The sequence below is a fragment of the Zonotrichia albicollis genome, chromosome 6 (genome assembly GCF_047830755.1).
Source record: "Zonotrichia albicollis isolate bZonAlb1 chromosome 6, bZonAlb1.hap1, whole genome shotgun sequence".
NCBI classification, from domain to species: Eukaryota; Metazoa; Chordata; class Aves; order Passeriformes; family Passerellidae; genus Zonotrichia; species Zonotrichia albicollis.
This window is the reverse complement of record NC_133824.1, coordinates 36,472,985-36,498,463: the sequence shown is the minus strand read 5'-3', so window position 1 is coordinate 36,498,463 and position 25,479 is coordinate 36,472,985. Positions and strand designations below refer to the sequence as shown.

Genomic DNA, 25,479 nt, shown 5'->3' with positions numbered 1-25,479 from the left:
TGGTACCTCAGTGAGAAACTCTCAGCTGGAATCTCCAGGACCAGGGGTAGACCAGAGCTTTTCCCCTGCTTCATCAGCAGGTGACTGGCTGCAATAACCACCCCCTGGTGTGGCAGAGCAGCCAGCTCCTGGAGGCAACAAAGGAGCAGTGTGGAATCACTGAACTCAGAAACACTCTGGCTGCATGGCCTCAGAGATCACTCAGAGCACAAACCAAAAGGAAAAGAAGGCTCATTAGTTGAGGCTGAGACTGTAGCTAATAAAGAAATTATTTTCCTATTGCACAATCTCCTCCTTGCACACAGTTTCCTATTCCATGGAAGAGGAAAACCCCCAGCCAAAATGCAGCTTTCAGAGCTGTGAAATGCAAGTGGTTGTTTCAGTGGAGCAAATGTTCAAAGAACATTATCACCAGAAGAGCAGTCAGGGAAGCAGGGCCACAGCATTTGAGCAGAAAGATTATTTTCACTATGCTGTAGCTCAGTCTTTATTTGCTCTGCATTCAGCATGCACTAGCAAGGTAAATTTTTTTACAGTTTTTTTTTTTTTTTTTTTTTTTGAAATAGAAAAAATTGCAGTCTTTTGAAAGTGTTGAGAAGTGGTGACAACAGGTCCACTTGGGATAATACCTGGGTGAGGAAGGACTCAAGATATGACCACATTTCAGAATCTTTCTGCTTTTGTGCAGACAAGAAGAAACGAAAAAAAAGAAAGGACAGGAGAAACAAGGACAGCTCTGGCTGGGGGTTGGCTTTTTTAATGCTGTTGCAAACTGGAAAGGACTACAGAACTAGTGTGAGCTCTTCACCCATTCTGAGCCCTGACAAGCTTGAAATAACTTAAGCACGTATCTGCCTGTGTGCTCAGAGACTTATATTTATCAAGGTGGTTAGATTTAATTGTAATAACTTAAAACCAGTAAAGGAAGAAGACCTGAAGGCCACAGCTCCTTACATTTGGTACTTCAAGCTCACTAAGACTGTCAGGTCCTGTGAAGGTGGTGATGGCACAAGGGTTGACTCAGTCCAGCTGGTGAAACTCTCCCTTCCAGATGGAGTGGGCAAAGTCTCAGTGGTGGTAAATGATGAGGGTGAGACCAGTGCCAGGGGAATGTTTCCTTTGGTTAAGTTTTTGTGCTAGCATAAAAATTTCCTCTTTTAGTGGTATGAGGTTTTGGTTTTTGGTTTTTTTAATCCCAGATGAGTAATAGGCAGAATTCATCAGCCCTCTTACTCATTTCATCCAGACAGCCCTTAGATTCCCTCTGCACCATTTTTGGTCCAATAACCTCCCCTTGTATTGCTTTCTATCTGCTGCATATGCCAATACCACACTTGACCTTTTTCAGGGCTAATTCAGGAAGTTTTGTTGACTTCTGTAAATGCTGTCTTGGAACAGATTCAATAAGTCATAGTTCCTAAATGAGTGACAGCACAGAAGAAGCTGAAGTTTAGCACAAGGTAGTAAGGAATGGCACAGGGAGTTTCTCTTTCTTGCCAGAACAGCTGGAGTGTTGGGCTCCTGCTTTTTGGGGATGAGTAAGGTAGCAAAGCAACTGGTTTGGCACTAGTTAAAGATTTTAGCTAAAACACACTCTTGTTGTGAAGTTACTGCAATGAACTGGTATTTGTTCAGGAAAATATCCAGTCAGAGTATCCTGGTCCATATCTAGTTCAGCCATTTTTTTCCAGAAATGTACAGGTACATGTACATTTGTACTTACACAGGTGAGAACATGCTCCTGTTCTTCTGCACTTCTGCTTCTACACATGGACTTTCCATTCCTGGGGCAGCTGCAAATGCCAGCTTTTCCTGCTTAAAAAAAAAAAAGGTTATTATTACTGCATCTCATCAAATGAAGATTTTAGTGCACCTAAAATATGGAACACTAAAAACTGATTAACACAACAGATAACCAATGTCTGAACAAGCCTTCCTATCCATTACTGATGGAAGCTATTAGGACCAACCTGGATGAAAGACAAAGTCATAATTAACTTGACATTAACAGCACATTGCTGCAGTACCAATAACGTTACTCAGAAGAATCTTAAGATTTTGAATATACCTTCCTGCAGATGCTATTAAAAACAGATCCAGACTGAGATAAATCAGAGATTGCAATAAAGACTGTCTGTACCTCTCTTACTGACAGAGGAATTCCCTCTAGTTTTTGATCTCAGTCTCTTGCAACAAAGTTTCAGCCCATAGCTGCTTTTATGACAAATAAAATAAGCAAGCAGATATGGCCAGAGAGGTGAGAGTGTGCAGCTTTTTTGAGAGTTCCATCTTAAATTACAGGATGATTTTTGAGAACATTTATTTTATTATCTATTACATGAGCTGTATCTTCTAGTAATGAATAAAACTATCAACACTCATTATAAATACCAGAAGGTTTTTATCATGAAATATATTCTTTTCTTTCTTGATGCTATATGATACCACCCATCTCTAAAACCCACAAGACAGAGAAACTACCGGAGCAGTTCTGTACCAGTTAATATTTCTGAACAGCCCTCCATGTGAATAAAGATGCAACATGCAGTGCACAGTTTAATTAGTTTATTTTTTAAACTTCTGTCAGAAATAAAGGTGTGCATCAATTACAAAATATATTAAACTATATATCAATTCATCCAGGGGAACAGGAGTATTTTCATTTTGTTCAAATGCAAACCAATACAAACCTTTAACATTGACACAGAATAATCTTTTTTATCCATCATCAATGTATCTGGTCTGTGGCCATCTCTAAACAACAGAAAGGTCGCCCTGATTGCTTTCATTAACAAGTTTAAACCCTTGATAGCAAACATGACCAGACACATCATAAGACTGCTTAAAAAACAACTCTATACATCTCACATTATCTGAGCTCCCACATATACATTACATACCAACATTTCTAACAAAACATTTTTCCCTGCCCTGCAGGGGAAGACATTCAGAGGCAAAGAGATAACACGTTCATAATATATTATAATTGGAAAATTTGTGCCATAGCAGCTTTGCAAATACACGTACTAAGAGTCGGTGACTTAAACCATGTTAAAGACAACAGAAATTTGGAAGATAGAAGCTAAGCCACTTTTTAAACCACCTTGAGATCTAGTAATGCTGCAAAGCATTCATTTACAGAATGAAACCCCACTGCTGAACAAGTTACACAGGACATGGGTTCATCAGATATTTCTTTGACTGAGAGACAACTCAATGCTGCAGACCTTTCTTCTTCCATTTAAATAGTTCTTGCAATTATACCTCAGTCCACCACAGAAAAACAAATTCTCAAAAGAAGATTTGAAGAAAGGGGAGAGAGGAGAATGGAACCAGTATATGAATAAATATTTCATAAACATTTATAATCTTTTTATGACAGTAAGATTTAACTGATACTTAGAAAATTATCTCTGACAGTCTCCCATGTAATACTCTGATATTACAGTAATTTGTCATCACTCAGAGTTCTAGGTGGTAGTATAAAAATACAAAACCAATAGAATAGCAGCAGTCAATAAAGAATCCATATTACTGTGGCCAGTACAGAATTATACATGCAGTAGCCTTCTATTCCCTGTTGGCTTATGCTATTGTACAACTTTAACCTGAATCATTTAAATCCTGCCACCACAGGGAGTTTCCTCCTCAGAGGCAGAAGTACATCAGATCTAGCAGATAAGGCTCGAATCAAAAATTCCATTCAAAACTCAAATCTTCAAAAGTAAAGAAAATGTTAATGCATTTAGTGGGTCTTGGGTATAAATGATTTGAACAGAGAATAAGGACATTTTTCTTATTTCTAGGGTAGAGGAAGGACCTGGAGTAGGAAGACGCTCTCAAAGTACGAGTGTTTTTTCTGCCTCCCCCTCCCTTCCCTCCTGCCCCCCCAAAAACAAGAAGAGAAACAAAAGAGAATGGCAGCTTTAGAGCATCTTGAAAAAAACACAGATAGGTAGCACAGCCTGAAAATGGAGAACCTGTGTACAGTGCCTTCTGTGCAGAGTGGCTCTGTGCACTGCCATGGACATTGACAGCTCTTGGTTAAGAATGGCTTTACTGGGAATGCTCCAACTGAAGACACTCCAGAACAATTCAGCTGATAGGATGAGGCTATTCTTTATAAAATCTACTTTGGTTTTAAACCTGAGATCTTTCCCTATTTTGAGTAACATATGCTTACCTGTCCCCTAATGACAGAGAATCAACTAAAGTCACCAACAACTAACTGCAATTACCATTAGCCAGGAAGTTCGTGTTTCAGTAGTGACAATACTCCATTGAACACAATCCCTCTTCCATCTAATAGGTTCTACTAGCAGAAGAAATTTTACTCATCTGGATTTGATGAACAAAGTGGTAGGTTGGGTCCTGGAACTTTTAGCTCTCATGCAGGCAGGCAGAGGATCCTCCCAAACCACTGAAGTATAGTAGTCTTTCTTTAGTCTTTTATATTAAGCAATGCACCCTTTCCCCACTGGTATTGCTTTGATGATGCCAAATAGTTGGAACACTCTTCAGTATCTCTTAAGCTGCAGTGTCTCCAGCCTTTAGGTTGTTCCACTAGCTTGGATAAATAATACACATAAGCTCACGCATCTTTAGTTCTTTCTTCAGTATCTGGATATGTACTTAGGTTATGGGGTAAACAAAACTTTTTTCTTCCCTCATTTTAAAGACAAGATTCAGGACTTTATCAGCACCATGAAAGTTAAAATTTTTAGCACCAGTGAACTTGAACTACTCAGCTTTGACTGGTCAAAACTAACATTTACATGGCATATAATCAGCACAGAAAACAAATAATACACACATCATTAGGAACCTCTTTGACAGTGAATCTAGTGTTTGATAAATTAGTAACTATGAAAGCCAGATTTTCTTCCTAAAAGCAAAGAGGATTATAATTTTTCCTCACACTGCTGAATTAACAGGCTTTCCTTACCATCCCAATTGCTGAGTTGACCCAACTCCTACTGTCTAAAGGGACAGGAGATACCCACAGCAGTTGGATGCTGATATGGCCAGCTGCCCACAGAGAATTCACAGGGGAGGACTTGGGTACATCACCCACAACACCAAGAGATCACTTGAAGAAATGCAGGTCACAAGTTCAGCTTTGGTACAAATTTAGGTTTCAACAGTAAAACAAATTCTGCATCACCCTCTCTGTTCAGTATATCCCTTTGCTCATGTGTGCACTCACAACCTGAAACATGTCCAGCACTAGGAGATTCGACCTGCACAAAGGGATTTCATTCAAATGCTAAACATTCATATCTCTTGATGATTGTGGTTGACATTCTGGGTCTAGAGCAAACACTTCTAGAAAGATTTATCAAAATAAAGAGAATTAGGGAGCCACCTTCAGACCACGTTACAAATATTTCTTCAGTGAACTCAGCTCAGAGTCATTTAGCCTTCTCCACAACACTACCTCGTATCTTTTGGAAATACCAACATCAACTCTGCATCAACATGCAACTTCCTGAAGAAGGAAAGGGTCAAAGCATCCCTGAACCCTTGGTGACTTGAACAAAGTCTTAACCCTAACTTCAGGAGACACATAGCCAATTCAAAATTCCAGATAAGTCAGTAGAGAAACTTGCTCAACTTTCCCACGCTCTGTGAAACAAAAAAAATCAAAACAAAAAAAAAAAAAAAAGAAAAAGAAAAAATCCCTTATCTTTAATAATTTCATTCCTTCCTGGCAACAGCATCTATTCCAAGGCACTGAGGTGAAAAGACTTACAGGTCTATTTGATATGACTAAAGTTTTACCAAGCTGAGATGCACAAGTTCTGCAATAGGATTTTCCTGTGGGCAATTAAGTTTTGATTAACACTTCATTTATTTAGCTTGCTACAGAAGTAGCTTATTATTTTAAGAGAGAACCTTACCAAATATTTAAACATATGAGCCCATATAGAGAAAAATACACCAGCAAAAACAAAGTTCCACTGGCAACTATGATCTTTTACAAACCCAGCCTTTGTGGACAGTGAAGCTCTTTAGTGATCCATGTGGACAAACACGAGCAAGGCTCTGTTGCTGTGGTTAAGCCTTGCAGGCTACATGGCCCCGTCAGTGCTGCGGGCCTGGAAGCCTTCCCTGCGGACACTGCTCAAGTCCAGGCGCGTGAGCACCTCGCAGCGCACCAGCACAGTGTCGTCCTTGATGAAGCTTCTCTGCTTCAAGGTCTCCAGGTGCATGAAAGTCACGTAACCAAAACCTTTCGGATTGCGGTGGATTGTCGGTCTCTGGAAGGCCAGTAGCTCTGGCTTGGTTTCCATCACCTCTTCGTGGTTGTGCCTTTCTGGGCCTTCTGATTGATCCAAAATAGAAAGTCGGATGGTGCCTTGGAAAGGCCAGGGCAGGTGGCTGTCATATTCCCCTTGCATAGTGTGCACAAACAGAGAGATATAATTAGCACAGCGCTGAGCAGTCGGTAACTGGATATGCAGGCGCAAGCACAGCTTGTAGCCAGGCTTCCCTGTATAGAAGCCAGGACTGTGCAGCACTACAGGTCTTTCTTCTTCCTGGGCTTTCTGATGTTCACTGAAGTTCTCAATCTTCCAGATATAAATACCATTACATTGTTGTGCCTCCATTTCAGTAATCTTTCCCTCCAAATTTCGTATAGTGCGTTTGAGTTCTGCCACGTGAGTGTTCTGAGTCTCCATTTTAGCAATGAGTTCCCTGATTTGGTGATCCTGTCTCACCAGACGACCTTCCAACTGCTGAATAGTTTCCTTGAAGTTTTCAACTTCTGGATTGCAGTTGTATGCAGCATGTGACATGTGTGAGAAGAGGGGCTCAAAGGGTAGGCCATTGATGAAGGGCACAGGATTTGCAGCAGTAACACTGATATTCTGAAAGCTCTGAGCCATCATCCTCATGTGAACCTGAGTGAACTCCTGCATATGTCGTGCCAGTTCATTCCTTTGCATCTAGGATTTAAGAGATACAGCATTAGGAACACATCAAACATCTACAATCACATTTTAAATGTGGCTCTGAAGAAAATCAAACAAGTAGTTGCTTTCGTCATGTGAGAAAAGCTGCAGTAAATCAAGGACAAAGGTCTGACAAAATAGCACTTTACCAACAGAGAGCTCCAAATTCAATACCACTATTAGGAAAAATGGAAAAAGAAGCTCAAATACCAGTGGGCAAATCACAGAATCATTTAGGTTGGAAAAGACCTTTAAGGTGTTTGTGTCTTTGGCCTGATGCTGATACAGCTGGGGTTCAAAAAACCATAGATATGAGGTGGTTTCAGCATAAAATTGTAAACCTGAGAAGTTAAGATAGAACTGACATAAATGACTGCAATATAAATCAGATATGTGCATTTTTGGTTTTGTTGGTATGGGACTCTGGGATGTCACAAACATATTTTTGTTAGAATAATTATCATTAGTAATAGCATATTGTATAGTTGCATAATTCTATGTAATGCTTAATAAGGGAATCTTTGATTGTATTTTTTGCAGAAGCTGCAGCATCTCCAGGAAAACAACAAAATTTAAATTCTCCGGAAAAGACTGAGAACGACTTCTTATTAAAAGCCAACACCCACACTTCAAATGGAGGCAATTTTGAGTAAAAACATGAAGTATTTCAGTAGTACATACAGTGAGAAATAGGAACAGTATATATCAAACTGTGCACCTGAAAGTAAAAGCAAGATATGAAGAAATATGGAATATTTTATACTGAAAATATTCTTATCAAATATTGAAAATATATTATCAAAGAAGTGCTGTGTATTCAGGGTCACCTTCTTGTTAGTGAGCATTCATGACAAAAAAATTCAGGTTTTGTGAAAATGATAATATCCCTATGAATCTATCATTAATTATGGTGTACACTTTCAGTAACACTGTTCAACTCCAAACAAACACATGCTGAAAGACTGTTAGTCACAAATATACTTAGAACTTTTCTGTGTTCTAAATTTGCTAAAATGTTCCATGGTACCAAATGGCGTATGAAAACTGCTGTAGAAATGAAGGGGAAAGACCAAATTTTACCAAGAGGTATTAAAAACTAGAAATAAAAGTGTTTAGATTAATAATTTTAGAATTTAATAAAATTGATTTTCTTTATGGAACTCTAGGAGTCATCAGTGTATTTAGCCATAACTTTGGAAGAAATGCTAGAAGCTACTTTTTGACATGAAAGCTGAGAAAACATGAAATAATAAAAGCAAGGTCATCAAGGTTCACAGAGCTTTTTAAATTTGAAAAAGCAATTTTGAAATGCAATTTATCAACGTGCACTGCTTTAGAATTAAGATACCTCCGAACAAAAAACCCAAAACCACAAATCACTGAGGATTTTGGGTTGGTGAATGAGACTAGACTAGGAAAACACATTACAAAAGTGACAGACAAAATCATGCAGAAAGTCTGCAATTCAGAAGGTATTGATAAAAGTCTTACCTTTTCAGGACACCCAAAGGCACTGTAAAAACATGGCACTGGGGCAGTAGGACAATCATTGTTATAATGGTTAGGCATCTAAAACAAATGAGATTTGTTATTACTTCTCCATCAAGAGTATTTTCTTATGCAGAAAGGATACAGCTGGATGGATTTTAAACAGAAAAGTTCAAAATGTACCTGAAGTCAGATCAGTTTATACCTACATAAGTTCTTAACGGAATATGGAAGTTTTGAACAGAAATGTTAGCTGATGATAGAAATTATACATTCCACTTGTATGTACTGTAACCATTCATTGACTTTGTTCCTATATTAGGCCTCAGAAAGCATTCAGATTTCTTTGCTAGACCAAACACTTTTTGTTTCTAGGCTGTCCTCCAGCCAGGTCACATTCAATTCCTTCCCTTCTGAAGGACTACTTGCACAATGCTTATTGTGTCACTCTTTATTATCATCCTCAAAAAGTTCAAGTTTCTTCCATTTTTTTTGTGGTCCATTTTTTCCAGATCTAGATCAGTCATCTCAGTGCTCTGGATCCTGCCAATCCACCCTCCCTCAAAAGGACAACAACTTCAGCTGATGCCTTATGAGCCCTAAACAGAGCAAAGGATAATTCAGTGTTTCACAGGCAGAATCCCTGTTTATATAACCCTGAGTGTTTGCCTTGTTTAAATGTCATGATGAAGCACAAGGCTAATAAAGACCAGCTATTATTACAAATGTTTAACATTCTTTGTTCCCCACTTCTGCAATTCATTATTCTACCTAACAACAGACTTTTTCCTTTGTCATTACTAAGCTCAATCCTGTTTCTCAGAGCATTTTGCAATTTTACAAGATCATTATTTTAACCCAGGCCATCAACATAGTTGCCATCCCAAATTAAACAAATCAATATTTATCATTTTTCTGCCAATGAAGTTGTTATTGAACAGAAGAAATAATGGCTATTACAGCAGTAATGGACAAGTAGTAATGGACAAGCAGCATCTCAGTTCGGTAGTGAATTTACTTATAGCTACTTTCCAATAGTGGCTTTCCAAGTACAAAAACTCCCTCTCTCTGCCCAAATCAAAGCCTTTTCCTGTAATGTCAGCTATAACCACTGGCAGCTGATGGTATTTTTTCAACTCCATCCAAGATTAAAGGTGTGCAGCATGCCCCCTGTCAAAAAGCAGTACAGCTGAACAATGTGATGTGCAGCCAAAATCCTACAGAGGTTTGCCAGACTGAAACTGCAAGCTGGAGCAGCATTTAAGGGAGTATCACACCTGCACTGGACATTTTCAAAGAGGCAGATAGTGATTTAGCAGCTAGCAGACAAACTGTATCTCCATGTTTAATTTCAGATTAAAGAAGCAATGTAAAAACAAAGCATCTGAGTTGGAACAAACAGAGAAAAAGGGAGTCTCTTACCTGCTCCCTGATGAGCACTGTGTTGCAATATTCACAATATATATTGGCAAGTGGACAGGTTTGGTCATGAAGCTTAAGTGATCAAACAGAAAAAAGAAAGGGGAGAAAACATCAGTAAAGTTGCCCAATTTAAGAGAGGGCTAATCGATCAGACATTAGATTTTTTATCTTTATACCTAATTTTGCATTTAGCTATATGCAACTGTGAAACAAAGAGAATCCCTTTACCCTAAACAGTATGTTTTACATTACTGCTTTATCCTGGACTTATACAAGAGATTCATGAAGTTGCAGATATTTTATTTCCTAAAGCTCTTATGCTTCAAAGAAATCTGATTTTAACCATAAGTTTCTAAAATCATGTTCAATTGTACTGAAACTATATGAAAGCACTTGTTTGTTTTTTAATTGTATTGCTGGACTATATGAGGTACATTTGATTGACAATTCACAATATTAATATCCAAGAACATTCAATAGTCCTTGAGATAAAACACATCCAAATAGAGATAAAGAAATGGTAACAGCAAAAGGAAAGTATTATCCTCAGTATCACCCAAGTGAAAAATGCATAGCCAGAAGAAGAATTCAGAAATTATCTTGGTCTTGTGTGGTAGCAGATATCCCCAAAATAGTTATGTCCTGGTACATCCTCTCTCCCAGGCATAAAAACTGCACATGTAAATACTGCGTTTTGTATTCCATGGGCAGGAGATACAGCCTGTCTGATGTAAGGTCAGAAATCAGTGGTTCTCACACAAGTCCACAGGTCTCCTCACGCCACATGGCTCCACATAAGTTTGTGCTTAAGGACAATCTCTCCCCAGCTTTTGCCTGTTCTAGGCTCATGTCGCGAGTTTGCAGCTTCTCAGCTGTGCAGCAGCACAAAGAGCTCTTCTAGACCAAAACCTTTCAGTTTTTTTTTTTTTTTTTTAAACTGCTGTTCCCTTTCCAAGCAAACCCATGTGAATGCAGGCTGAAAAACTGAGACTCCTGCTAAATACCTCTTTATCTTCATAGGCCATGGACGTGGCACAGTTTGGGCAACACACTTGACGCCTCGGACACTCTTGGGTCATGTGCTCCTTCAGTCGGTTCTTTGGGAAGGATCCTTGGCACTGCAGGCATTCCACAGTGGAAAAATCACACTGCAGCTGGTGGTCCTGCAGAAGGGCAGAAGAGGGATCTGATACTTCAAATCAGAACAATCATCTCATCCATTTTCAAGAGAAATCACAGTGCAAGACAAACGAATCACAATCTTCCCTTCATGCAAGGAAATCCTTATACACTTATGCTGACTCTACCAACAGCCTGTTACTGTCCCACTACTGAGGTCAAGGCTTCATGCATTCAGATCTTTAAGAAAGCTCTCAGTAAAAATTTAGTTTTATATTTATCCTTTTAATGGCATATATTATTTTCCAAAATGGTTATTTCAAGTATTATATGTAGCTACTTTGAGAGACTATTAAATAGCCTCTCAAAGTAGCTACCTACATTAGTTGAATATAATAAACTTGTGTGAAGCATGGACATAGTTGATCAAAAGACAAACATGAATGATGCAGATGAATGCAGAAGGCTGCATTAGTACAATTGTCATGCACTGTGATGTTCACTTGAGAATCACCTTACTACAATTAAATACTCATTAAAAAACAATACGTGTAGTTATAGTCTTGAAAGAGAAATGCATGGAATCAGCATAAATGAGTACCAGATATCTATTTAAGTAACTTCAAATTTTTACTTGCCCGTGAAAGCAAGGTTCCATATTTTCAAAACGACTTCTCACCTCTAAGTGCCTGAGCTCCATCTTCATGCTGCAGCCCTTGTTGGGACATTTGACTGTTAATGAAAGGATTTCCCGTTTGGCAAAGTTGTCAGGAAAAAGTTGATTTTCAAGCAGAATTTCATTGTCTACAGGACATTTGTGACCTGCATCTCTACAATGCAGAAGAGCAAGGAAAGATATTTCAATATTACCAACAGATTTCCAAGCACTTAATTTAAAATACACCAGCAAGACATTAGTGGCCAAATAATAACACAGCAAGAACTTTAAAAACAATGGTATTTATGTGGCAATGACCAGAAAATATGATATGAATTTCAGAAAAACTGGAAACACAGTTTCACTGGAGGTGGCATGACTGGGGTTGTAGCACTTTTCAAACCCAAACACATTTTATTTACACAAATGGCATGTTAAGTACTCTCGAAACAAACTTGAGGAATATGTAAAGACACTAAGAACTTACAGTCCTGTTTCTGCAAGTACTTCACATAGCTCAAACATCAAAAGAATATTTCACATACTATTTCAAAACAATTTCTTAAACTTTCTTAGACATCCTCTCATTTGTTTCTCATTTTATGAACAGCCAAGGTGATCACAGCTAAGAAAAAAAGCAAAATTGTCTTTTTTTCAAGACTGACTTCATCTGTTTGGCATTACATTACACACTGCTCAGTTTGTTAGTTTTGTTTTACAACCACTTGATCAGTTGGCCATCCATCAATTTCATTATACAGCAAACAGGGTGAAAACTTCCAGACACAAAAATTAATAGTAACTATGAAAATTACGCTGGACTTGGAATTGAGTGTTGCATCTGAAGCCATTTTAACAGCAAACAGACTGGAAGTCAGTGCTAACTGGTGAAGGTTTGGAATCTGACAGAACACGGATGCCTGCAACCTGCATAAGGTAACTAACAGCCTGTTCCAGTTCATCAGGTTCTGCCTACCTGCATGTACATACAAAAATCATTAGAAATAAGAGCAAAAAAGGGAATCATCTCCATCAAAATTTCCAGTATCACCTCATTCTGAAAAAGGGGATCCCCTCCTTCAAACTTTCCAGTATCAGCTCATTCTGAAAGCAGTAGGCTAACATATTGATTCACAATTATGTAATGCAGTTAAAGAGGCATGAGGGATCAAAGCTCCCGAGTGCTAATGGAAACACCAATAAAATGGAAAAATACATGGGGTGGAAAAATGTCAGAGAGCACTTGTGGTGCAAGGATCAAAGGCCAGATCATTGTCACTGCCTGCAAGCACAAGGGGAAGTAGAACCTAGTGGGCTATGGAGACCAGGAAGGAGTTTATGTTCTTTGCTGGAAAAGGAAATAATTGCTCAGCAACTACATCAGCAACACTGCTAGGGGAAGTGGAGGTAAAGTTGCCACTTCAAAAAGAGGTAATGAACTTCCTTTCACAATTTTGCTTGCAGAGCAAGCTCACCACATGCCTGAGAAACATACTCCTAAACAAGCAGAAGAAAGAAAACAGCTAGCTTGCCTTGTTTCAGAGCTCCCTGAGCTATGACCAGTGTGATCTTTGTCACACGCTAGAAATGTTCCCTCACTTCACAACAGGAAATCAGTTTTCACAGGTATAGCTTGGTTACAAACACCCTGTTTAGGGGAGTATGAAGACAGCTCAATAGGCCTGCTGATAAGACAGCAGCTTTATTTCTACAAAGAAAAGCTAATCATAAATAAGAGCAGCCAACAACAGATTAAAATGGAATAATGATTACCAAATCCCCAGTTTAAATAACTAGCAGATAAAGGGAAAAATAGGAATGAAATGCAATTTTCCAAAACAGGAAAGTGTAGTAAGGAAAAAGCAGTAACTCATTTTAGGATATTAAACAGGCTTCAAATACTATTTACAAGGCTCAGGATTGTGTTTAAAACACTGCTAAGATCCATCTACAAAGATGTTGCTATGTATTTCCTGTGACAGGATTGAGCTTATGCACCTCAGTTCTAGCTTACATTACAGTGAAGGCTTTCCTATTTATCACAGTGCACTCTGCCACTCACAACAGTACCTGTGTGAGTGACACAACAGCCATCTGCTACAAAGTACAATGAATATTCCTGTAAATTCCCTTGAGATTAAAATACAGTTATCAAGAGTAAAGCCAGAATAATTTTGAAAGAAAAGCCTGCTCTGTGATTTCAACAAGTGAGTGGTTTAGTTGAGAAGCTGAGACAGTTGGCAGAGACTTTAACTGCAGCCATGCCAGCTGCTGGATGAACTGCCAGCACCCAAAGATGTCCCTGCTGCCCCTTGTTACCTCACAGCTCTGCTTTTCCAATAAACAAAGGTTCTGATATTTGGCAAGCTCTACTACACACCCTAAGTAAGCTTTGCCCTAAGATACAGGAGAAGACTGGAGTGAAATTGAATTAGCTACTGCACCTGCAGTTAGTTCTTCTAAAATTTCCAGCAATATATTTTGTTGACAAGTAACATTCATAAACACATTTGTAGTTACTTAGGTAGATAAGCTTCTCCTCTTCCATGAATTATAGTGCTTCAAAGCACTTCAGACAGCTTTATTTAAAAACTTGCCAAGATTTTCTGGGAGGCAAACATTTACTGTGATCAAATCTCATCTAATCATGTCCTTCACACGGTAAGATCGAAGAGTCCAGTCTCTAAAAGGTTTTCCAATTATTTTTTTCTAGTTGCAGCCACAACTTCTTGAACACGAACAACTACAATTGTTTGTGTAAGTCACAAGAAGCAATCACCAAAAAACGCTTGTCCATCCTTCATCATTTAAAATCCTTAGTCTCTGTGTTCACTTGAGTTAAGACAGTGGGGAAATGAAGAATAAAGAGAAGCAATTTTTCCTGGTCAAATGAAGGCTGTGACAATCACTCAGTGAAAAAAAAGCAGTACTTAGAGAATGTAAAATATCTCTTTCTGTTTTTATTTTAGTTGTGTGGAAGCTTCTCAATACCTCAATCAATCTGGTACTGTAGACAGTACACACTGCAAATCAATACCATACTGTAGACACTACATAATCCAAATCAATAGCTTGATCTATGGATACCAATTCAGCATGCAGCTCAGCCCTTCAGGGATTCAGAGAGGTCTGGCACTTCAAGCTGTCCTCTCTGCTTTCACAAACAGTCACTCAAACTGTCCTCCAAAGACAGAGTTCAGTGGGGAATGAGGGAAAACTTTTACTAGCAATGAAACATCTGAAATATTACACTGATGGTCTACAGTCTCAAGAGCAAAAATTGCTTTCCACCTTGTTTAGTAGTCACTGAAACAGTCATCACTATTCATAGAAATGAAGTAAAATACAGAAAAAGTATAAAAGAAGCAGAAACTTCTGGTCATGGTCCTTTCCATGGAGAAATTCTTCCAGAGAATTTATGTAGCAGAAACTACAGAGAAGCCACAAAACTGTATTCAGAGAACATAACCGCTGACATACTATTCATTTAGTGAGCTACAAATGATGGATAGGGAAGAAAAATAAATGGAATACAACTATGGACAAATGGTATTAAAGACCAATCAAGAAAGCACTGTCCATTTTGCATGCTACAAGATAAATGCCAGGGAAAAACAGTAACACTGAAGACAGTTTAATGATCTTTACAAAAAGTGTGCAAAGTAAGGTTGAAATGAGCCAATTCTACATATGGGTCACACAGAATATATAAATTCCTACCAAAGTGACATTTGAGCTATCTGAGCAATTGCTGAGAAAAAAATTTGGCTTATGCTGAAAAGGAAAAATCCTACAGCATAATATCTATCAATGTAATCCAATACTCACATGTGTGGGACACTGATGACTTCATTTCAGGTTTAAGGCAAGTGCTCTCTACAAGGTACTCTCTGCCCTTTCTTGCCTTTTCAATCATCCATTTTTATAAGCCCAGCCTGCTCCTCCTTTGTTTCATATTCCCAGTCCCTCATATGCCACCTGGATTCCTCTCTCAGTGCTTTGTTCACAACTATTCCCTCATCACATTCTCTCTTCCAGCTCAAGAGGGAAGCAGCTAATTTCAAGGGAAGAACTAAAAGCATGAATTGCCTTATCTGCACAAAGAAATCAGGTTATCTGTAGTTTCCTGCAGTTATCAAGGAAAACAATCATAGACAAAAGACAGGTAATTTTATAATCCTGAGCTGGAAATGGAATTTATTTGGGGGAATTGTCTACCTTTCATTTTTTAATTATTATTTGAAATTTAATCAATTTTTTAGATTCATAACCTGGGTAAATTTGTGAAAACGGCATACCATCTAAAGCTCATAAAACTTCCAAACTTGGGACATTCTGGCCATATATAGCACTTTTAATGAATAATAAATTTCCAGAGTTCTATTAGCACTCACTGGTAATGCATCTTGGGCAGCTCTATTCACCTTAGATTGACCTGAAACTGCTCTGCTACATTAATTTCTTCTTAAAAACAGCTTCCACAACTTTTCCTTTACCTTATGGATTTGACAATGCACGCTTTGCAGAAACGGTGGCCACACGGCGTCTGCACCGCTTCCCGCAGAGCCATCAAGCAGATGGGGCACTCATATTTGCTTTCCAGGGGCGGGTCGAACTCCACGTCGTAGCCCTGCGTCTCGTCGGAGAAGGAGGCGGGCGCGCTGCCGGCGCTGCTGCCGCCGCTGCAGCTCTCCTCCTTGGCGGCGGCGCTGCAGGCGCTGGCCATGGCGGCGCAGCAGCCGCTCTCCGCCTCACGGGCCCCGCAGCTGCCCTCGCTGTGCAGCAAGCTCATGGCACGGCGCGCACCTGCAGCGGGACACAAGCATGCGTCGGTTTCGAGTATTTCAAACCCTCCCTCCCTGGCGAGAACGACATTTATTTCCAACCAGAAATACTGGAACACATTGGGTTCTATTCAAAATCACTGCCTTTGTTTTGTCCCCATTATCTTTTTTTGCCTGTCCTCTGATATGTGGGGAAGGACACTGCATCCTGTCAGGGTAGTTCAAACACCCCACCCCCCCAATGCCTTTCTGTAATCTCTTTCATACGACTATCTGATTTCTGTAAAAACAGGAATCATCCCTCTTTGTCCTTTCTATGACTACTGAAGATGTTCCTTTATCCTTTCCATACTATTTACTTCTAACACATTCAAATAGATTTTGTGTGGGAAAAATGCCATACAGAATTATGTTTTCTTGGAGGACAACAGCTCAATTCCATAATCTCCTTGCAGTGTATATAGGTTATTTAGCATTTTCTCTATCAAGCAATTCACAATATAGATTTCAAACTGACTTAGCTGCAGGAACACAAATAAAATATAAGTCCAAGTACCTAAACCAAGCAGCTGATGTGCTGTAAATGAAATTCAAATATACAGCATTGTTGATAACATTTTAGAAGTGCCAACAGGACTTTAAATTGAGCAAGAAGCTCCACATGAGATAAGGATAATAATTCCACACCTCAAAAGCTATCTACAAATTAGTAGTACTCAAGTAGAGCTCTTGCTCTCCTTTCCCTCTTGCAGGCTAGCTGGCAGGGAGGACAAGGCACATGATTGTAAGAACAGAAGATAAAAGTCACCTTTCCCTGAAGAGTGGTGGATGGCATACTAAAGCCTGCTTTTACAACACTCCTCCAAAGCAGGGTGAAATTTCATAGGTATGAAATGAAAAAGTGCAGGTATCCCCAAACAGATTGCTAGTGTTCCTACACAGAATAAGAGAACCTTAAAAAAAAGGTCTTAACAACAAATAGAAATTCTAAAGACCAAGAAACCTTCCTCTCCCATGATTTTTTAAATGGTAACAATAATTTTCTTAGAATCCTGCTGTGGTTAGTTTTCTATAAATGACATTTCTTTGAAACACAGAGATTAGCACCAGGTGCAAGGCAGTATGAGTAGTCTGAGGGTTATGGAGCCAGGCATGCAAAACAAGCCCAATAAACCCAGATTTGATACTCTTTTGCACAGCAGTACAGGCAAAAGTCTCTTGCAGTGTTCACCTAATGAATTCACTGTAATACCACTGAGTCATTTAAAATATATTAGGGATGGAAATCCAATCAAGACAAGAATCCTAAGAACTGTTTATCTGCATCACTACTGCAGATGCTGAAGGCAGAAGAATTACCTTGACCATGAACTCACAAAACTGAGCATTTTCTTGCCTATATCAGAATTTGAATATCATACTTATTTTTACAAAATGTTCATGGATGGGAGGAGGACATACAGGTAGTTTTATTTGGGTACTTATTTTATGACATCTTTAGTGTCATAAAATCAACAGAAATACTAATCACACAAGGCCTCAACTAGTTTTTATGGGAATATATATTTTGAACACATGTAAAAATCACAGGAATGTGCTTTAGGCCATCTACATGATAAACAACTGGCAATACTGCCCATGATAACACACTATGAGCTATTTTTTCCAGCTATCCAGACCAAAAAAAGAGGCATATCTATCCAAAGAAAAACAAAGTTACCATATTTTGGTTAGATATAGTTAGAATAATCAAACCAGAACGTTTATTCTGTTGTATAAATAGATGACTTTCCATCTTGTTTGGGTATGCAGGGGTATGAGAAGTATGTGAAGAGCAGCATTCTTGACATTTCCAAAATACCACTAAGGTGCAGAGGCTCAAAGCACAGGCTGACAGTTCTGAGTTGTACTGAGTTGGCCAGCAGTGCTCCCTTTCTGCAGAAATAACTTCGGAGCAGAGCTGTCTGGAACTGCACCCAGAGAGTGCTGCTCACTTCCACTCCTGTTTTCCACCTCAATGTATTGTCCCTATACATTATCCACCACAACAGGCTTTATCACTGAGGCTCCTAAATAAAACAGTAATGCAAATTAAACACAGAGCATGTTCCCAGCAGCTGCTCCAGCCATAGTCCAGACATGGACCAGTTTAATCCCATAAAGTTCCCCCTGTGACTGAGAATGGATGCAGAGGAATCAGTGCTTAGGAAGATGCTCTGTGTGACAGAGATTTATTTTTTTAGACTGCCATCAGTAGATCTCTCTCCAGAGAAGAAACCCAGCTTGTTTCCACTGTTAAACTAACATAACTAATTTAACAACTGCAGCAGAGGATGATCAGTCCATGGGCCACATCTCATGAAAAATCACAGGAACTAAACTGGGTCAATGGAGTGGGAATGTTGGTATGCAGAATATTAAAATCCACAGTCCAGCCTAAGACTGAAAAATTCACATTACTCTAAGCCACAGAGATATATTTAGTGAGACTAAGAAAGGGAAGAGGAACATATGTCCCTTTAATGTAATGTCACAAAGGAATTAAGGAAGTCACAAGAAGAAATATAAAACAGCTTTAGTCAAATTCAGCTGTCACATTAATTGCAAAGAATTGCAATTACTGTGAATTGCGTGACTCTTCTCTTGGGCTGTTCCCAGGAAAAAAAAAAAACCCTACTATTTACAATTCTGTTCTTATAAAGAAGAAGCCAGCATCTGATTTAGTATAATCTCACTAGTTGAGCACTTTGTAGATTTAAATGCTATGCAAGCAGTGTCTCTGGCCATTTGAATTGTTTCTACAGACATAGCAGATAAGTATATTCAGTCTATAGATACAAACTGCCATACTGGAGTCAGTTTAATGAATGAACAACTGCAATCAGTCAACTTCCCAGTCTGACACAAACCCCCCCTTATTCAGTGACACACTGCACTCCTACATGGAGCTCTTTATCTGCATATGACCAAGAGGTTCACAAAAAAAGAAGTGCACATCTTTTTAGCTTGGGAAATTCAGACACAAAGAGGCAACTTAAGGTGATTAAGAGCCAGATTTTAAACTTTGTTCATATTTTATCTAAGATAGTATTCCTCCCACTTTTATCTATTTCATCTTCTCTGTGAGCAAAATGCTCCTTCCTCCACACATATTTTAGGCGTGGGGCAAGGCACAATTTTCCAAATCAAAATCCACATTGCTGTTACACAGACAATTAACCAAGGCCTTATTACTCCAGCATAGTTTAAACTAATTTCTCTATGTATTGTAACTCCTGTACTAGGAATTAGACCTGTTTCTTGTGGGAATTACTTTATCCTCCAAGAGTAGAACATAGGTTTAATCTTCTTGGACAGAGCAATGCTAGGACAAAACCAGCCACAGAAAAGTGTACTTTGAATGGTAATGACAGGTCTTTTCCCCAGTGAAGGTAGAGCAGACAATCTGTGAGCTTACTGTAGCAGTTTTTCACCTTCCTCTCCTGGGGAGTTCAAAAAATGCTTAGGCTGGAAAAGGATGGATTTTAAACCCCAAACTAGGATATATCTCAAAATTCAAATCAAGCTGCTACCCTTTTTTTTTGATTATGAAACAGGTTTCCAGTGAAATAAAACTACGATCTCCTAAAATCCACATCAGTTTTTCTTCTTATTGATAATAGTTTTGTTCAGCACAGAGGAAGAATAACAACTAAGTCAAATGCAAGTACAAGAATAGCCAAATATTAATTTAAATACCCTGTGTATACCACAGCCTTGAGAACTTATCATCTTTTAAAAATGTTAGTTGTTTGACACATTAAACACTTTTCTAGACTGCCTTCTGTACCTTTTTTTGTTTCCACAACATCCAGCTCTCAGATCCAGGAACAGCAGCAATTAAACTGGATCATTACCTGGTAATTCTTGCTTTTGGTAGTGTGAGGTGTCTAAGTCAGAGAAAGTCTTAAACTACATTTGGTAATGTACCTGAAATGCTCTTTTCTAGAGCTAGGAAGTGCTGCCACACCTGCTGACTCTGGAGATAAAGGGCTTTAGCTTGGGCACAGAGGTATCCAGGCCTTGGGCTGGCAAAGGTTGATTTCGCTCTCCAAGGCAACAGCAACAGTGTTGTTTGCCAACAGAAAGGAAGGTGCTTTCCATGCCAAGTGGTAATGGACAGAACTTGTTTGATCATTACCTCTGCTGTAGAAGCCTGGGAATGCCCTGAGGATGAAACTTCCATGCCCCAGAAAAGACAGTTAAAGGACAGTTAAAAGAAAAGGAGTCCCCATCCCACTCTTCCAGCTTTGAACCATAATGACACCTTTCTTCACGAAGTAACCTGTGCTCTGTTGCTATTTACACTGCCACATTACACAGTGATTAGGCTGATGTGAGATAGCACAGTCAGACCAGAAGAGCAAACTCCTGTGAGAATAATGCACCTTATGATGGACAGAAACTACTTCAAAGCACAATTTAAACTGCTCATATTTTAAATTAATGCATGCTACAAAGCTCAGTACTCTGATTTTTCAACTTCTGTAGTATAATGGAGTTTAGGTAGGACTTATAGATTTTCAAATGCCAAACTCCTCTAAATAAAAAAAAAAAAAAATCACTGTTATCAGAAAATGTCTTCAGATTTCCTGTAAAACCTCACTATCATTAAGAGTATTAGAGAGGAGTAAAAGTAGGCATTGTTAACACTGAAATATGAAATCATATTTTCAAGCACTAACTTAAGGAATACTGTGCAAGGAAGTATCAGTTGCTGTAAGAGAAAATTTTTATTGTAAATCAGGAAGTGCTTATACAATTAATTTCCACATGACCTTTTCTGGAAAATTGACACTGACTACCCATATAAATAATTAATCAATACAGAGGACTATTCCAAATTCTTTTTCTTACTCAAAGTTCACAAATATAATGAATTTCCTTGCAGCCCGGCCAGCACACATCCAGCAGGGGAAATGCCTTTAGCACTACATTGACAGAAAAACTGGCCAAACTTTTCTCTTTTCTTCAGCTGCCTTGTATATGTATGTATGCATAGATTTCTGGGTCATGAGACTGACAGACCAGTGGAGTGACTTTGGATAATTCATTTATGGAGTAATACTTGCAACACTTATTCCCAGGCACATTAATCAATAGTCTACTGATAACTGATAAGCACCGTATGTTTCCACTAGGAGCTTTGTAGTTATCATCACTATGGCCTCATCCAGGCAGAACACATGGAATTATGCTAATGCCTTTTAATTAATACCTATAAAACACTTTCATTTCAAAGCTATCAAATGGCTAGACAAGCTGAAGCAATAGGAGATTCAGGCAGAACTTGTAACTGCAAGAACTAAATTCTAATTTCTTGTGAAAGTCTGCAAGCATTTTGCTTATTTTGTTGAGATACAACCTTTCTTTTTTTTCTAATAGCAGTAACCTTTCAGACATCCAAGTCTTTTGGGCAGCCACCACACTCGCAGCATTTTAACATGTGAACCTAAAGACTTGAAAGAAGAATTTTTGTTTGAGGCAAAAACAAACAACATTCAGAGCTCACTAGACTATAAAGAGCTCCTGACTAGAGCAGAGCAGCCCTTGGGGATTTCTGAAGACTTCCAGGTGATTTCTCTTTATTTGGAAAGAATGCTGTCAGGCTTTAATCACCTAAGTATTTTCATGCTTGAATGTTACTTAGGAGACTAGATGGTGGCACACTCACAGTTACATTCATATTTTAACTTATTTAAGTATGTCAAAACAAATTTAATTTTAGTGAGCAGTGGAAGCATACTATACTGTATTTAAGACCAAGATATTCTATGGGTTTTTCCATAACAAAAAACCAAACCCAAGCCAAAATTCCCTGAAACTTTCTTCAGTTTATGAACTTTTAGACAGAATTTCCTGGGAAACGTTCAGAATAACAAAGACAAGGAAAACGCTGTCAGTGAGAAGAACAGTACCATTTAACTCTTCACTTTGGTAGTGACTGTGGTTTCTGCTCTCCCTCTGCACACTGAGAACACACTGAGATATGCATTATGCCTTTCTATACCCCTCAGTAGATCCAAAGAGAATGCAAGATGCTGCCCTAGTGCGGACCAAGTCAACACCCATAAAGCACTTAAAAATAGGGAGGGAGAGGTATGGCCGTGAACAAATGTGATTCCACAAGGCACAGGCTCCAGGTGACACTTAATTACCACCTACCTCTACAGGCATGAGGCATTAGTAAAATGATCTGAGACCCTGGGAAAGCAAACAGTGAACTAAACACACAATCTGAAACAACTAAGACATTACTCCTTTTCACTCCAACTGACATTTACTTTTGTTTTCTTTTTGATATGCTTTATACCCAGAATATTTTATGGCCAGTTTTCACAGTTTGGATCTAAAACTTTTTTTTTTTTTCATGTGCTTAGCTAATCTGTGCTACTGAGATACAAAAGTTTCTCTTCTTGACTCAGTAAACCCGAAAAAATCAAAGTTCAATGGGTGAAGTAAAGAACTCATGTTCACCTCAGGTACATTTTCACACTGAAGTTCTATCAGCATAGGTACCTGTTGTGTGTCTTGTGTAATACAGTAGCAGTTTTCTAAGACTGAAAGCAGTGCTGCAGTGTTGCAATACTAGGAAACTTAAGCCATTTATGTCTTGACAAGTTCTCATTCAATAGAATCTGACTGAGCTCCATGAATCTTCACTCACTGGGAAAAGCTGTAGGTAATGTGGAATATACAGAAGAATTATGCCCAGGATGATACCATTAAAACAATCCAAGTGCTTTTATCAGCACACTTCTGTAACTTTTTTCCCCCCCTTCTTGTACTAGAAAGACAAGTTTTATGGCCTTTTCATTCTACGGGAAGACAAAGCAGTTTCATTGCAAGTCATTTAACAGCTGGTGAACACAGTGCAGAATTCACCCAAAGCTTCAAATCAACACTTTATTAATCACTCACAGTGACACTACAAAATCCACACAGCTGAGGGGTAGCGTGCAGAAGGTGTCAGAGGCAAACATGGGGGAATACTTTCGGCAAGCTTTAATGACTAGGTCTAAGGGATATAATTAGAACATTTTCCTCCCACCTACAGCTGATATTTCCGTTTAAGCACGAAAAGACAGCGTGACCTATCTCAGCCAGATGAAATTGATGGAAGTTACTAGTGAAGTAATAATTTCTAACTCATGCTAATAACGTTAGTGAAAGTATTAAATATTGCCAGTCTCTACTAGAAAATAAGGGCTATCGGGTTTAGAAACAGTAACTTATCTTGCAAATTACCCTTTAACGCGTTCCAGAATAATTTACTGAGTGTCCCTATCTCACAGCGGGGAATCCAGAGCCCAAGTTCAGCTGATGCCCTGGAGCCAAGCGGGAGCACAGCCCCGAGAGCCCCCGCTGCTCACGCTCCCGCCGCTGTCCGACGGCTAGGGGCAGGGCATAGGCAGGGCAGAGTCACTCCGGCCGGGTTCCCACCGCCGGGCCCCGGGCCGTGCCTGCGGGCCCCGGGCCGGCCGGGCTCTGCCCCGCTGCGCTGCCCGCGCCGCGCTTTCAATTCCGGAGCAGCGCAGCCGGCGCGCCCCAGCCCCACAGCGCGCAGCCCCGGCACCCCCGGCCCGGCCATGCCCCGAGCTCGGTGGAAGGGGCCGCAGAGCTCCGCGGGGCAGGGCAGGAGGGGGCTCTGCTCCCCAGCCGGCAGCCCCGGCAGAGGGGAAAAACGCTCCGCGCCGGGCACCGCCGCACGCCCGCAGCGGCCCGAGTCCAGGCGAGCCCTCGCTCCCCGAGTCCGGTGTCCAGGCCCGCCGCAGCCCCCGCCCACCCGGCCGCCCCGCGCGTTCCGCCGGACTCACCGCGACCCGCGGCCGCTCCCAGCCCGCCGCCGCTTCCGCTTCTGCTCGGGAAGCGCCGCAGCCGTCGCTCGCAGCCGGCGCGGCCTCCCGGGCGCCACGGCCGCTGCAGCGCCCTCTGCCGCCGCGGAGGGGCAGCGCCGGCGGGGCGGGAGCTGCGGCCTCACCGTCCCCCGCCCCGACACGCACAACGGTGTCGCTGTTACTGTCCCCCCTTCACCGACACGCACAACGGTGTCATTGTCACTGTCCCCTTCCCCGACACGCACCACCAGCGGCTGAATCCTCCTGCCGGGCCATGTTCGCTCCGCGCTGCTGGTGCTTCTATGGAGAGCCATTAGGATGCGCTCCGCTCCGCCCTGAGCGCTGCTAAAGACGGGGCGCTGAAAGCCGGGCGTGGTGGGGTTGTGGTGTGTCTGCTCACGGTTTGGGACTCGCCTAAAAGCCGCTTCTCAATGCAAACCCAAAGCCCCTGAGACACAGTTTCCTCGGGCCGCCCCGGCTGAGCCGCGGGGACTCCTGCAGGCCCCGAGGCCGGGTGCCCTGCCGGCCGGGGCAGTGCGGAGCCTGTCCCGACGGCCAGGAGAGCGGGCAACTGTAAGGAAGTGAAATACCGGGACAGTGCAAACACAGCCGGCTTAATTTCCCTAGGAACGAACCCGGGGAATTTGGTTGGTTGCATTAGGGAGTTTTCTTGGCAAGAATCTCTGATTAACACACATTTAAATCCAACAAACTCTTCCCATTGTTTGGGGGGATGTTAGCTGGGGACCACAGTTTTCGGCGGATTTTCAGTGTTTCTGCGTGCTTGCCATGCTCCCTGGGAGCTGGAATCAGTGGATTGTTCCATGGCTAGAGCGCCTGTCTCCCTCTGCAGGGCGCTGCTGCCGGAGGCAAGGCCATGCCAGACCCTAATGCACCCTCCGGGCCCTGCTGGTGCCCAAAACACACATTTTTTGTTAGGACCTGCCAGGAAGCTAAAGAGTTAGGGGAGAGAAATAGCTGGGCCGTCAGAAAGGGCTCCAAAGAATCCCAATAAAGAAATAACAGCATTAAGGATAAATAAATAAATTGAAACTTTGTGGACCTGCTGCTGGACAACTGGATGGATTTCAGAGCTACCCTTTTTCTCCTGCCAAGTGAACATACTGTGTGCTGCCTTCATGAGCTGTAAACGAGGAAATTTATCACTGCATGGC

At 40.6% G+C, this 25,479-nt stretch overlaps 2 protein-coding genes across 15 annotated transcripts in view; one reads left to right on the top strand and one right to left on the bottom strand.

Annotated features, from left to right (window-relative positions):
* PRR5L (proline rich 5 like) overlaps positions 1-8,116 on the top strand; it is a 55,555-nt gene extending 47,439 nt beyond the window's left edge. For 12 of the 13 annotated variants that reach the window (XM_026794989.2, XM_074543212.1, XM_074543211.1 and 9 more), the window contains one exon: positions 7,497-8,116. The gene's annotated coding sequence lies outside the window, so the exon portion shown is untranslated. Of the gene's footprint in view, positions 1-566; positions 3,684-7,496 lie in introns of those variants that run through there. The other variant, XM_005480149.4, reaches the window with a different exon arrangement.
* TRAF6 (TNF receptor associated factor 6) lies at positions 2,551-24,838 on the bottom strand. 2 transcript variants are annotated; one of them, XM_026794957.2, is made up of 7 exons: positions 24,550-24,838; positions 16,140-16,449; positions 11,665-11,815; positions 10,871-11,029; positions 9,867-9,938; positions 8,448-8,525; positions 2,551-6,950 (listed from the first exon to the last, which is right to left on the bottom strand). In XM_026794957.2, the coding sequence occupies exons 1-7, from the start codon at positions 24,578-24,580 to the stop codon at positions 6,072-6,074; spliced, it is 1,680 nt and encodes a 559-aa protein (XP_026650758.1). In that variant the 5' UTR covers positions 24,581-24,838; the 3' UTR covers positions 2,551-6,071. The 2 variants fall into 2 exon arrangements, with proteins under 2 accessions (XP_026650758.1, XP_005480205.1); XM_005480148.4 differs by lacking the exon at positions 24,550-24,838 and adding an exon at positions 24,284-24,383.
* Between the last annotated feature and the right edge of the window lie 641 nt (positions 24,839-25,479).